Consider the following 15,409-nt stretch of genomic DNA (forward strand, 5'->3'; position numbering starts at 1 on the left):
ATGTGTATTGCAAGTCTCATTTTGTACTCCTTGACAATGTCTCTAACTGAGATGAAATATTGGAAGCATTGAATAAATTTTTAATTATTTTCCAGTTCTGTTTCACTCCATTAAACTTTTATCACTAGTTTTCCCAGCCTTTAAACCTTAATACACAGATAATGATCAGCATGTTCATCAGTTAATGTAATACATGAAGTATACAGCAGTTTTTTTTTTATATGTATATATGTTTTTTGTAATATAAATATAAATAATGGTCTGAAGAAGATTAAATATTTCTTCTAGAATGTATAATTTAAAATACTTCATTATTTTTCTAGTTTGTGGAACTGGTAGCAGCACTATTATCCATATGCTGTATGCTTTTCTTAGGATTTGCAGATGATGTATTAGATTTGCGATGGCGCCACAAATTGCTTCTGCCCACCATGGCTACCTTACCATTGTTGATGGTTTATTATGTTACATTTAATGCAACTACTGTTATCATTCCAAAGCCTTTTAGATGGATTCTAGGGAATGATTTATGGCTTGGTAAGTAGTTTTTTTCAATTTCTTTACAAGAGACTTCATTTCATTCTTTAAATTACATTTTTGAAAGTTACTTTTTTTGTCTGAATTTTCATATAGCCATATCGTTTATTCTGTATTGAAAGTTCGGTCTATAACATATCATGCAGCTTATACATTGCTAAAAGATTAGAGCTGATAGGAGTAATTTCAAAAGACATTTAATGACTTTTATGTAGGGTTGAAATATTGTTATTCCTTAAAAAACAACTGTATGTCCTTAAATTTAAAATGTTTGTTTTCAAGTTAGAAATTTAAACTTAAAAACCTTAAAATGCCAGTATAATGCCAGTTATTTCACAGCGTTAATTTAATGAAAACATTAGTAGCAGAAATAAATTACTGATATGGATTGTTAGATATTGTATGTGAACTTCGGTGGATGCAAGATTAAAGCAAAAGGCTTCAAAGTTTTAAATCAGACTAAAGGATATAAGACATGACAACATAATTTCTGTCCTGATAAATAGAGATAAGAAGCAAAGGCTAGCTGTCTGACCATAATTCTTCACTCTCCAGACAATGGACCAGCCTGGACTCTTGTTCAGTGCATCTTTATACAGACTTTGATGCATCATGATTTGGGTTGTTTAGGTTTCTAGGAGATGGGAAGTATGAAGAGTTGGATAGGATCTACCAGAGGCAAGTAACCAAAATGAAGTAACCTATACTTTGGACAAATTGAAAGGGGAAGGGATATGATAGAAACATATGCTACTAAAAAGGGTTTTATAGTGTAGAAGACAAAAAAAAAATTCCAATTATTGACAGAATCAGAGAGTTGGGAGTTGTATAGAAGTGCAGTTAGCACATGTGTAAGGATTAGATCTTTTTTGCTTTGAGAGTTGCAATGAGTGGAATGGATTGCTAGGTGAATGAATTTAGAGAAAGAGTTATTATAGACCTCCAGGGTCACAGACTTATTAAGGAAGCCACATATTACCCACACTAGCTGTCATACCTACTTGAATTCCTTCACATTACCTACACTCACTATCTCGAAAGGCAAGCCATTCCAGTTACACATGGTCTGTGAGAGAAAAATCTAGCTCTTATCCCCTTTCTTGACTACATTCATTTTCAATTTCCATGGAAACAGTCTCATTTTCTCCCCACCATCCTTAAAATTAAAAATCTTATTTACTGTTCTATATGATCCTTTCAGAAGTTTGTATGTTTCTATCTTATCACTTCTTGTTTATTAGCTCTGCAGTCCACAAATTCTTAATTTGTTACATTCTGCAGTTCTGATATCATCTTTAACACTCTCCTTTGCACTTTCCTCAATGTATCTGAATCACCTCGGAAACTAAGAATCTAATCTGCACACGATATCCAGGTGAAGTTGTGTCAAAGCCTTGCAAAGAGATAACATGACATCCTTATCCTTGCGTGTGTCTGTTTCAGCACAACTGAAGTTTGCAATACTTGCTATATGACACTGAATTTCAACTTATTGTCTATGGGTGCTAGAAAGATCAGTGGAACTTTAAGGCTCCTGAAGGATATTGACAGAAGAAAGTTGAAATACTTTGGACAAATTGAAAGAATGGAGGGAGGACTTCTCGAAACAGTAATAGAAGGTAAAGTTCCTGGAAAAAAGAGGAAGGGGTAGACTGTCAGTGAGATGGACAGTGTGTCTAGAGCGACTGATCTTCAGAAAGTTGAAGCCTCCAGAAAAGCATACAACAGGACCACATGGGCAAAGATTGATATAGCACATCACTGAGCATCTGAGTGGCCATATGGCATCTGTTGCTGTTCATTGAACAGATGGATGGAGCTCTATTAAAACTTCAAGATCCTTCGTCTGATCAGTTTCTTCTTGCATAATCCCACCAATATAATATGCTATTTTAGATCTAAATGAGATAGCCAAAGATTATGATATGATAATATCAACAGAAAAATCAAAAACTATGGCCTTTAAAGAACAAGATCTAGCAAAAACTAAAATAGTAATAGATAACAAGATCTTAGAACAGATGAATTCATTTAACTACTTAGGATGTATGATCACATATGAAAATGAAAAAGATATAAATGTAAAAATTGCAAAATATTTAAAAATAACAGCCGTGATTAACTCTATATTTAAACCAAACCTAGTTCAAAAACAAACCAGACTAAAAGTATACAATACATTAGCCCTACCAGTCTTAATGTATAGAAGCAAAATCTGGACAATAAAACAAAAAAAAAAAGACAAACAAAGATTAATAATAGCAGAAATGAAGTTTATGAGAAAAACTGCAAAGTATACCCTATTTGATCACAAAAGAAACAAAGAAATTATGAAAGAATTAAACCAAGAACCAGTAATAGAAAAAAATATAAACATAAATGGATGGAACATGTTCAAAGAATGAAACATAAAGACTACCAAAGCAAGCCTTAAAGTACAAGCCATTAGGAAAAAGAAAACCAGGACGTTCTCTTAAACAATGACTTCTCAGGCCAGAACAGGCCATGCTAAGCCTAAATCCTTGATATGCATGATGATTGATAATATGCCATTCGATAATCACACCAAAGTGCATAATCTTACATTTATTAACACTGCTCTGATAGCCATTTTCACATGCTCATAATTCCAGCTTATTCAAATCATTCTGCAAATGTTGTATACCATTTCTATTCCTGATTTCCCAAGAACTGATCCCTGTGGTACACCATTGGTCATTTGAAATCTTGCAGACTGACACCTTTCATATACTACTTTTTGATATCTGTCAGTCAGCCATCCTCTTATCCAAACTAGTAGTTTATAATCCAATCTCATATCCTCTAACTTTTACAATAGCCTTCCATACTAAATCCTATCAAAAACTTTAGCAAAGTTCAAAAGTATCACATGGTGTATCTATTCCCCTTGTCTAACTCAACCATGACATTATTATGAAATGTAAGCAAGTTACTCAAACATGACCTTCTTTAGCTAACTCTTACCAATTTTTTAAAAAATCATAACCACCACTCCAGTGATATTGCTAGGTTGATAGATATGTCAGTCTTTATACCACCCTTGTGCAGTGGGGTTATCATATATACTTTACATTCCTGTGTAATCTTCCATTTGATGAGACTCATATGGCAAGTTCTCGTTCAAATGAGCATCTCTTCTGATATCTCATTAATCTATGTTGCTGAATTGTTATTAATTTTTTTACAACACTTCTAGTATGTCCTCACACACTTGAGTTTCTTCATCCAATTTTGCTAAGAGCTATCCACCTAGTATATGCTTCATGTTGCATTCTAATATTTCAATGCTTCCAATGCATTGCTGATATTCTTCTCATCTTGCATCAAATACCTTGATTGAACCTGGTATTCTCCTCAGCTCATAATTTCCTGCTTTGTACTTCATTATGTAACCTTTTCTAAATGAAATATTCATTACACTTAGCTACTTCCCAGATCAATACATCATGATCATTGTCACCAACTGGAGGCAGTTGTATCTTTAATTGTAACCCCCCCCACACATACACACACAAGCTTGAAATCAGCTCTTAACCCTATTTGATCTTGTGTTCCTTCTATCACATGCTGCTTGAGGAAGTTGTCTTGCATAAACTGAAGAATGAAGCTCAATAAATTCAACTTTATTTTTATAATATTTGAGCACCAACCAATCGCTGCGCAGATAATTAAAGTCACCTGTGATTTCTCAAATGTGATAGGTATTGTATGAATAATCCTATTGTGACCTCTCATGATGAGTTTTTGGACTCTATGGGGGTTGTTCCTGTTTTAATAATAAAGCTGATATTTATAACTAAGCAGTACTGATTCTAGTTATGTCTGTTAATATGAACTCATTATCATTCTATTATCAATATTATAATATTACATTGCAAAAGAGTTATTAGAATTATAATGTCTTTTGTAATAATTAAGACAGGAATTATATCCTTCTACATGTATTTACTCCAAGCATATGCAAAATAAATCTGCTATCTTACAGTAAACTTGATTATTATGTATGAAATAACTTAATGGTGTATGGACTATAATATTATTATAGCATTATATGCTAATTAAATGTCTGCTGAAATAGAAGACTTATTTTCAGAGGTATCAAAAATAGAAAAAAAATCAACTGAATTAGATGACATGAATACAAAATTTTGGAAGTGTTGCGAAGACTATTTACATCAAAGATCCTCAAGGTCAATAAATAACTATTTGGTGAAATGTGAAGGTCCTTCTGATTGGTTAAAATCATATCTGTACTTAAGAATGGAGATAAAGATGAGTATGGAAATCATAGAGGAATGAGTTTATTAAATACAGTTTACAAAATAAAAAGTAAAACATTTGAATGAAAGATTTAGAAATATTGCAGATATTTCTAAATCTTTCATTCAAATTTTTTACTTTTAGATTTTTTACATCTACTTTTAGAAAAACAGTGGTTCTGGACAGGGAAGATCATGTATGGATGATATACTTAAAACAAATTATTTTTTAAAAAAAGACAGAATTTAATTTGGAGACACATTTAATCTTTATAGATTATGAGAAAGGTTTTGTAAAATACGAACAGAAAAATTATAGAGTAGAAAAAATCAAGAATATCCATCCATCTTCCATCCCATCTTGCTTTCATGTTAACCTGCTTACTGCTAATGACAGGGCAGTTAATCCTATCTGCACTATCTGCTATGTCCATAAATTGCATGCCAGTTTGATCCTGCTGCGACATGAAACTGGCTAACTCACCTTCAGTTTAAAACGTGATAAAGATTCTTTGCATCCTTGATGGGATTTAAACCTAAGTCTCTCCAACTGAAGGACATCATCGATACTGACTGAGCTACTACAGGAGGTTCTTGATAAGATTACAATTTGTTAATAAATTAACAAAAGAGATCAAAGTCAAGGTGTAAGACCAGGGAGGTAGTTTGTTTCCCGGTTCAATATATATACATATAGAACAAATTATAAAATATGGATATATAAAAAATGCCATCTAGTTAACAAGAACTATTCTTAATACAGTGCTGTATGCAGTTGGTCAGATTATATTATATAATAAAGATGATCTTCAAAAATCAGTGCATGGCTGAAATAAAATAAGCCAACTCTGCATTCTAAAGATTTCAAAAAAGAAAACAAAAATCATGGCATTTAAAGGCGAAGATCATATTAGATCAAAAGTAATCATAGAAGATAAAATGATGGAACAAGTGACATAGCTTAGTTATTTGGATTACATAATAACATATCTAAAGGACAAAGATATAGATGAAAAAATAAATTTCAAGAAATCTGTGGAACAACTGAAAGAACACTGATAAACAAAACAAGACAACAAACCCACCTTACATTTTTATAAAATAATGGTCACTTCCCACTTTCTCTCTCTCTCTCTCTCTTTCTTTTATGGATTAGAAATAAGGACAGTTAAGAAGGGGAGGGAGTCAAATGTAGGTAGAAGAATGAGATTTGCTAAACAATTAAAGGATGAACAAAATTAGATTGTTATAAAAAATTGGAGAGATTAGAAGAAATTTAGGTATTTATTGTTTAAATGAAGGGATCAAGGAATATAGAAAAAAAATGGAAAGAGCATTTATATAGGATGGAAAGATATTGGATACCAGAAGTAGATAAATATAGACCGAAGGAGAAAGTGAGAGAAAGACTAGTTACAAGATGGAAAGACCAATGAAGCCAGCATGTCAAATGCCTAATGCTATGTCCAGTCCTGATGAGAATAAGAATTATTTTGCATTTGCTTGGATTGGATAAATATATGAATGTTATTCCTTTATTATAATTATTATTAATCATTCTATTTCTGATATTTAATGTTTCAGGTCCATTATACTATGTTTACATGGGAATGTTAGCTGTTTTTTGTACAAATGCTATTAATGTTTTGGCTGGGATCAATGGACTTGAAGTAGGCCAGTCAGTTGTTATAGCTGCTTCGATTATTGTTTTTAATGCTATTGAACTTCTTGGTAAGTTTTAAGCCTTCTGTAATCATTTCTGATTATCAGATATCAATATAACTCTTTAAAAAAAGTTTTGCAGCAAGATTCATAGTTTTGTAACCAAAACATGACTTTTTATGTTTATGGTTGTTTGTTGATACATGGAAATACCTATTTCAATAAAATAAACCAACTAAATTTCATGATTTAAAACAACACCAAAGTTGAATATCCCTAAAATGCACTGAACTAATATCTTGTCACTGATGTTACAGTGACAAAGAGTCCTTCCTTCCAAAATATTTATGAAACTATACAATTAAATATGCAATAAAAATAGTAACAAAGACATTATCATAGTATGTTATGCATTTTAATTGATAAGTATCATGTAGAACTTTTATTGATTGGTGAGAAGTACCTGGTTTTACTATTAAAAGATATTATTTTTATTATTAATATTATTATTACATGATGCCTCCAAGGCATCCAGAGACTCATTGCAAGTGGGCACACCACCTAACCCTCTATCTACAGTATTTAATGCTCCATCCCTAGACTACATCACTGTCCACCATCCACACTACACAGTCTACTGTCCACTAATATGTTTTGTCTGTACCAATATACATAAATACCCCTATGCTGAAGCATGATCTACAGCACTTTCCACAGTGGTGATGTGTGTCCGGGAGGCAGTGATGTTGAGGACCATTTGCCCATGTGATCTGCTCTTTTCATATTCTTCTTTTCTCATTTCCTATGGTACACCATAAAGTTTTAAATTACTGAGATCCTGTATGCACCATCTTTTTTCATTTTAACCTTCCATTGAGATAGAGCATCTCAGCTTTTTATTATATCAGTTCCCCCCCCCCCCCAACTCACACAACAGCTCCAAAATCTCTGACACAATTTAATGCACTAAAATCACTAATATTTCAAGAAATGTAATATTTCTCATATTAATGTTGCCTTTTTTTGTCTAGCTTTATAACCTCTAAAATTGTGAGCACAAAATTAATTCACTTAAATTCTTGTATCTACAAAAATTTGTCACTGTTTGCACGAGTTCCAGCACTGTTTTGTTTTAGCTTGTGCTGTGTGGGTGTCACTTCACTCACATGGTACAAGCTAAAAGTAACTAAAGTGTATTAAGTTGGAATGGATTAGAATAATATTGGAGTGGAGACATTGGAGAAATTACTAAGTAAAATAAGTGAAGAGTATGATTTATCCTATAATTTGTTTTTATAGTATATTCAAAAATAATTGATAGTAAATTAGACATTCTGAAAGCAAATATTTTGTGTGCACAATTTGTAGGCCTCTGTATTCCCTTTTTGATTAAACCACTGTGCATACATGCACACAGTTTAGAGGGAACAATGAAATAAATCATGTCAAGATGTCTACAAATTTTGTTTAAGACTGCAGCCATGCCAAACAAGAAGAATAATTTCTTATGACAGACACACACAATAATTAATTTAGTGAATTTAAAGTCAGCTCAGTAAAATGAATATTGTGAATCAACTGACTTTTGTGAGGAACTTTTCTGCTCATCACTAATGCACCATAATCATCTTACTTGTATCTGTTAAGCTTAGAAAAATGCCATATAAATAGACAACATTAATTTTTTTGAAGAAAGTACAATTAAATATATTAATCATGGAAGTTTAAAGAAATACACTGTTTATTGATTGAATAATATTTCCACCAAAAATTTAAAGCCACTGATGGCGATAGCATCAAGAAGGAGTTCATACAATTTACCTCAGTATTCAGAAGTCTGTGAAATATGTTACGTACAGATTTCCATTAGCAGAGTCAAATTCTTGATATGTACCTTAACAGGGTGTACAAAATAATTGTGATAGTACTACATGAAAAGTTTACATCATTACTTTCTTCCTATTGACAATTTTCTTCCAAATTAATCTTATCTGTCAAGACTCCAATGTCATTAGATCTTATGTTTGGTCTTCTAAGGGACTTTTTACTGTATCCATCCGCCTGGATCTTCCTGTAGGTCATTTTCCTGCCACCTGCCAGCTTTGCATCAGACACCTGTTTTGCTACCCCCGCCCCCACCATCATTCTAATCAAGTGCCCACCTTAGATAAGCTCTGTTCAAGCATTCTTGAATGCTAATAGTGTTAGGTTCTTTCATAATATCTTAATTTTTAATATGATTTTTGCCACTGATTCCATCTGTTTACTCTCTTGATTTTTCTCAGAACTCTCATATCTGTGGTCACTAGTCTTTGATCAACTGCTATTTCTAAACTGACTGTCATATCCCTGTTTTAAATTTTAAACACTGTTGTATACTGCTAATTTAGTGTTTTGACTAATTTGAATACATTGCTGCAAAAACGAGGCAGTTCCACTTTTGGTTGAAAATTGCATTATGGATTGCACTGTATATAAAAAAAAAAGTGCTGAATATTATTATTACATGACACCTCCAGCGAGTCCAAAGACTCATCAAGGGAAGGCACCTACTCTACAACTCTGTCTCCACCACTCAATCCACCAACTACAATGAATCATAACTATACCAACGCCATCTACTGCCCACCACCACTAGTATTTTCACAGACAATCACAAACATCCATGCCCATGGTGGGATTCAAACCTGCAGCCTTTTGGCTGGAGAGCAGATACGTTAACCACTTGGCCAACCAGGCTGGCTGCAAGAACAAAGCAACTCTATTGAGCTAGTGCAGAGTCATAATGCTTGCACTCTACAACTTTGTGAGTGATGTTCATGATTTCTTGTAAACGTTTCATTGTAAATTTTATTTATTAAACTATGTTGTTTGTTATTTCTCATATATTCCCATATAGTAATAAATAGTTTTGTAACAATATTTTGTTACTTATTTGAATTATTAACCTTATATTAGCATATTTTTATGTAATTTGTTGCAAAAAGGGGCAGATTCAAATATCAAAAATTCATCCAGCTCTGTAGAAAAAGTATTTTACCTTAATAATAGTGCTCAAATGTGTATTCACATATATTGGCAAAACATTTCAAGTAACAGTCTAAACATATCTTTTTTGTAGTTTTTATTTAATTTCCAAAAGTTGATAAAATTGGAGCTGTCTCCTTTTCTTGCTGCAGTCTTCAATTTCAATCATATTTTTATAAATTTATTCATTATTTCTACCATACCAGCTTTGGTAATTCTGTTGTCTGTTTCCATGTTTAATTTTTTCAGCTTCACTAAAAATTGTATCTAAGTAGCTGAAATAATTTCAGCTACTTAGATACAATCGGGTAGGAAAAGATTTAAGAACATTATTAGATATTGTGAAGAGGAAAAGTGTCAATGGGAGAATAGTGTGTGTGCTGCCTCGTTTTGACAATTACGAGTTAAGTAGACGAGCAATGATAATGAATGATATGATTGCAAGAATGTGCAGAAAAAGAGGTCTGGAGTTTGTTGATGTTTGGAGTGTGTTTGAAGGAAAAAGGCAGTTGTATGCTAGAGATGGACTGCATCTTAACATGGAAGGACATAAGCGATTGAAGAAGTTATTGTTTTCTGAACAGGTTGAAGTTATTGGGCAGGGAAACTAATATTGAAAAGGTTGAGTGTAAGAGAGAGAAACTTTAGCACGGTTTGTGTATTTATTGATCCTTATAGGCTGAATAAATTGCAGAAGAGAGGGGATAAAAATCGGCATAGGACTACGGTAGTTAGTGACTTATATATCAGTTCTAAAGCCGGTACAAGATCTAGAGGGAATCTGCAATTTTTGTATACCAATGCTAGAAGCATTCGAAATAAGAGAGAAGAATTTTTGGCATTAGTCAGTGAAATCTCACCAAAAGTTGTAGGCATTAGTGAAACTTCGCTGTCAGCAGAAGATGTGGTCACTGGAATTGAATGTGATGGGTACAGTATTTTCAGGGAGGATAGAGAAGATAGAACAGGAGGAGGAGTACTGTTGATGATAGCTGATGTGTTGCAGCCAAAGAAAGTAGTATATCATGATGATAGACATGTGAATGAGAGTTCATTTGAGGCAGTCTGGTGCGAAATAGTGACCAACGCAACCAAATATACAGTTGGATGCTGCTATAGGCCAGGGAGTACGGGGGGAGATATTGAATTCATGCATCAGCAACTTAGTGCAATGAGTGAAGGCTTAGTGATTATTATGGGGGATTTTAATTACGGTGATATCAATTGGAAGGAGGAAATATCACGTAGCAAAAAGGAAATGGAATTCATACATCTTCTACGAGATAATTACTTGAAACGGCACGTAACTGAAGGGACACGTGGTGTGAGAGTGTTGGACCTGGTTATTGGTTCAGAGGTTATATGCATAAGTAAGGTGTCCTCGTTACCTCCAGTTGGTGAAAGCGATCATGTGGTATTGACTTGGGAGGTTGCAAAATCTGTGGATTTTTCTATTAAGAAGGGGTATGTACGGAACTACAGGTTAGGCAATTATAACAAGCTTCGGAGTGAGCTTGCAGCCATCCCATGGCAGAACATATTACAAGGGAAAGATGTTAGCAGTGCTTGGGATAAAATCAGCGGGTATCTGAGGAAAGCAATATCAGATTGTGTCCCCATGGTTAGGAGGTCAAACAAGGCAGGCATTAGATGGATGAGCAGTAGTATCAAGCTTGAACTGCAAAAAAAGAAAATGTTATGGAGAATTTACAAGGAGAAAGGCGATAAGGACACCCATGAGCAGTACAAGGCTCAAGCTAGGAAGGTTACCAGCATAGTAAGAAAAGCTAAATCAGATTATGAGAAGACCTTAGCCAAAGAGATCAAGGGTAATCCCAAAGAGTTCTTCCGCTATGTGGCAAGTAAGAGGAAGAATGACTTCGGAAGGATAACTTTAGTGGGTGCTGATGGTATTGAGGTGACAAAATCAGATGTAATAGTCGAGTTACTGAGTGATCACTTTTCAAAAGTCTATCACCCAAGTGAGGATATCTCTATACCTATAGCAATACCTAATGTGAGAATTGAAGCTAAAGAATCAGAGGTATTAAATATATTGCAAAACTTAAATGCAAACACTGCGGTAGGCTTAGATGGAATATCAGCTCGGGTGTTGCGTGAATGTGCAAATGAATTGTCAACCCCTCTCACCTGGATATTTAACTTAAGTTTGAACTCTGGTATGGTCCCTAGGGAGTGGAAGTTAGGCAAAGTGGTTCCTTTGCATAAGGGTGGCTCTAAAACTGCGGTATTGAATTACAGACCAATCACCATCTCAGGAGTAGTGGTAAAAGTATTGGAAAAGTTGGTTAAAGACAAAATTCAAGAATGGGTGGATCAGGATATGATACTCTATAGAGGCCAACATGGTTTTGTTAAAGGTAGATCCTGCCTTAGCAATCTATTAACTATTCATAATAGAATAACATCTGAGTTGGACAAAGGAACTGGCTACACAGTGGTACTTCTGGATTTTGCTAAGGCTTTTGACAGGATACCCCATAGAACACTGTTAAGCAAATTGGAGCAGATGGGAATGGATATTAAATTGGTGATATGGATAGGAGAATAGCTCAGGGAGAGATACCATAAGGTGGTGTATGGAGGAGCCGAGTCCAGAATGAGGCAGGTGACCAGTGGTGTGCCTCAGGGCTCTGTGCTTGGGCCAATGTTGTTTAATTTGTATATAAATGATATAGGAAACGGCTTAAAGGGAGATATTCAGTTGTTTGCTGATGATGCAAAGTTGTGTAGTGCAATAAAAAATCAAGCTGATGTTGAAAGTTTGCAGGAGGATTTAAATAAGCTGGTAAAATGGGCAAAAGAAAATGGATGTCAGTTCAATGTGGAAAAGTGTAAAGTCATGCATTTTGGGATTAAAAGATTACCAGCAGTGTACTACATCGATGGAAAGGTACTCCAAGAGATTGATGAGGCTAGGGACTTAGGGGTATTGGTAGATAGGGAGATGAAGTTCAGAGGACACATTGCTAAGGTGTCCAAGATTGCACATAGGATTACTTGGTTGTTGAGGAACACACTGACATCCAGAGATAAAGAGGTTATTATTCCCCTTTATAAAGCATTGATACTTCCACATTTGGATTACTGTGCTCAGGTCTGGTCACCTGGATTCCTTGGAGATGAGGAGGCTGTGGAGAGGGTTCAGAGAAGAGTGACCAAGTTGGTGAGTGATATAAAAAATGCTCCCTACATTGATAGATTGAGAGCTTGTGGATTGCAGAGATTGGTTGATAGGCGAAGAAGAGGGGATATGATAGAAACATTCAAATTACTAAAAGGTTTTTATAGGATTGATGCAGGGGAAATGTTTCAGCTGTGTGATAGTGATGGAAGAACAAGAGGTCATCTCTGGAAATTAAAGAAGAGTGTGGTTAACAAAGGTGTCAGAACAAGGTTTTTTGCCTGGAGGGTGGTGAATGAGTGGAATTCATTGCCTGACTTAGTTGTGAGCTCTTCGTCTGTAAATGAATTCAAGAAGAGATATGACAGATATTGTTTTGCTAGTTTGGGTCTCCCGCGATGAGTCTACTGACTCCATGGAGATACCCGTAATAATAATAATAATAAAATAATAATAATAATAATAATAATAATTTACTTCTATAGCTTCTCCATTTAGGATGCAGTTAATGATTTCAGTAGCAAAACAAATGTTCTCTGCTAGGTTGGCAGCAAAACGACCCAGAGGAAAACCAAGATATAGGTAGATTGATATGGTACAAAGTGTCTTAGATGATAAAAATATAAGATCTGATAATGTTGAAGTCTTGACAAGTAACAGACTGATTTGGAGGAAAATTGTAGATAGGAAGTTAGTAATGATGTAATTTTTTTCATGTAGTACTATCATATCCTGTACACCCCTTGAGGGTACAGGATATGATACCCTCAATATGGCAGGAATTTGATAATGATGAATATTATCATAGTTTATAGCTCTTTATTTGCTGATTTTCACACTAAATTTATTATGCTAGTTATTCAATTTAATTATGGAATCCTGCAGACTTTTACTGGGTTTAATGAAAAATATAATGTCATATACATAAAGAGCTGAGTTGAATATCTCCAATTCTGACATTAGCCTAATACCACTTCCTGTAATGTGATTCGTATAAATGATGAATAATACTGGAGATAATGTGCATCCTTGTCTGACACCTGATTTAACATTGCACCATCTTCAATTCTAACTTCTGACTTTACAACTCAAATAAAGACTATCTTGCTTGATATACTATCCCATTGATACCACATAATTGTAAGGTTTTTGAACAGTTACTCTTGGCACCTTGCCAAATGTCGTCTTTTCCAGATCTACAAAACTTATATTCCATATATAACTTTCCTTGTTATATTATCATGATTTTCAACTGTTTGTCTTAAAGTGAAAGTCTCCTTGTGACAACCTCTTCAGGCACTAAGAAAAATGTGGAAGGGAAACTTCCACTGTTTTTCTTCGAATTTTCTCAAGGATACTTGCATATATCTTACTTGGAATACTCAGTAGGGAAATTTCTCTGTAATTCTTACGTTCAGTTGTATTTAACTTTTTTTTTTTATAGATGGGTACTATGCAGTGGTGTAGCTAGAGCTTTTGTCGCTCCTCTCAATATACACCAAAAATACAAAAAGTCAAAATGATATATAGGGAAATAAATTAAAATATTATGTTTATTTTCGAAGTAAAACTTTAATTTCAACATTCTAAAATGTTATTTTTTCTTGCTTTTCTGTAGCAAAATCGTCAATGATTTAACACTTACAACAATTGTGAGGAAAATTCACAGTAGTATTACAATATTTGGAAATGAGTTCTCGAGACTGTATTTGAGAATTAACTACAAAAGTTCAAAAAGGTTCAAAGTGCTGCCTGGGGCAGATCGCCCCCCCCCCTCTAGCTACGCCTCTGGTACTATGACAGCTCTACAAATCTTCTGGAATATAACCTTCTGACCAGGCCTTCTGAATTATTATTATTATTCAGGCCACCATGGAGTCAAGAGACTCATCGTGGGAGGTCCTTAGAAAACACAGTCTATCATACCACTCCTTGAACTGATTGACTGTTCTTGCTTTCACCACTCTCTCAGGCAAAGCATTCCACGGTTCAGCCATCCTCCATGCAAAGAAACCACTTCTCACCATCTTGCTCACAACTTCCTTTCATAACTTCCAGGGATGGCCCCTTGTCATCTCTCCTTCCTGCTGTTCCACCAAGCAAAAGAACTCTCCAATGCCCAACCCTGTAACTGCCTTTCAACAGTTTAAAAGTCTTGATCATTTCACCTCTCCTTCTTCTATTCACTAAACTGCAGCCCACATTCTCTCAGCTGATCCACATAACTGACATTGCACAGTCCTGAAACCATCTTTGTTATCTGCCTCTGTACCCTTTCCACAGTTAATTTATCTTCAAATCCTGGGGACCAAATTTGAGAACAATAGTCTAAGTGTGGTCTGATCAGGATCTTATTCACGGAATGATAATGCTTTTATCTCTGCAGGGCAACTTCCTTCTCAGTATTGCAGCAATCCTCTAGGTTACCTTCACCACCTTTGCGATATGTCCCCTAAATTTCAGGTTTCTATCAATCATTAAACCCAGATCTCTTGTCTCTCCTGCTTCCTCCAGTTTAACTCCTCCCACAGAGTATGCAGCATCCCATTGATGTGTCCCAAACCTCAAGACTTACATTTTGCTGCATTAAACCGATACCGACATTCATTTGCCCATCTGTCTAGTTTATTCAAATCCTCTTGCAGGGCTGCCATATCTGCACTATTACTGATAACCCTTCCCAGCTTCACATTATCTGCAAACAACTGAATATTCCCTTGCAATCCACTGACAATGTCATTGATATAAAGGTTGAACA

General features: G+C 34.7%; 1 protein-coding gene across 1 annotated transcript in view; it reads left to right on the plus strand.

The window, feature by feature from the left end:
* The window catches only part of Alg7 (Alg7 dolichyl-phosphate N-acetylglucosaminephosphotransferase), a 73,019-nt gene that overhangs the window by 23,836 nt on the left and 33,774 nt on the right, over positions 1-15,409 (plus strand). Inside the window, exons 3-4 of the mRNA XM_090413220.1 lie at positions 324-537; positions 6,402-6,548. Coding sequence (XP_090269346.1) covers positions 324-537; positions 6,402-6,548 — 361 coding nt within the window. The remainder of the gene's footprint in view (positions 1-323; positions 538-6,401; positions 6,549-15,409) is intronic.

Source organism: Typopeltis vanoorti, chromosome 23 (assembly GCF_054136105.1).
Source record: "Typopeltis vanoorti isolate ZY-2024b chromosome 23, IOZ_Tvanoo_1.0, whole genome shotgun sequence".
Taxonomy (NCBI): domain Eukaryota; kingdom Metazoa; phylum Arthropoda; class Arachnida; order Uropygi; family Thelyphonidae; genus Typopeltis; species Typopeltis vanoorti.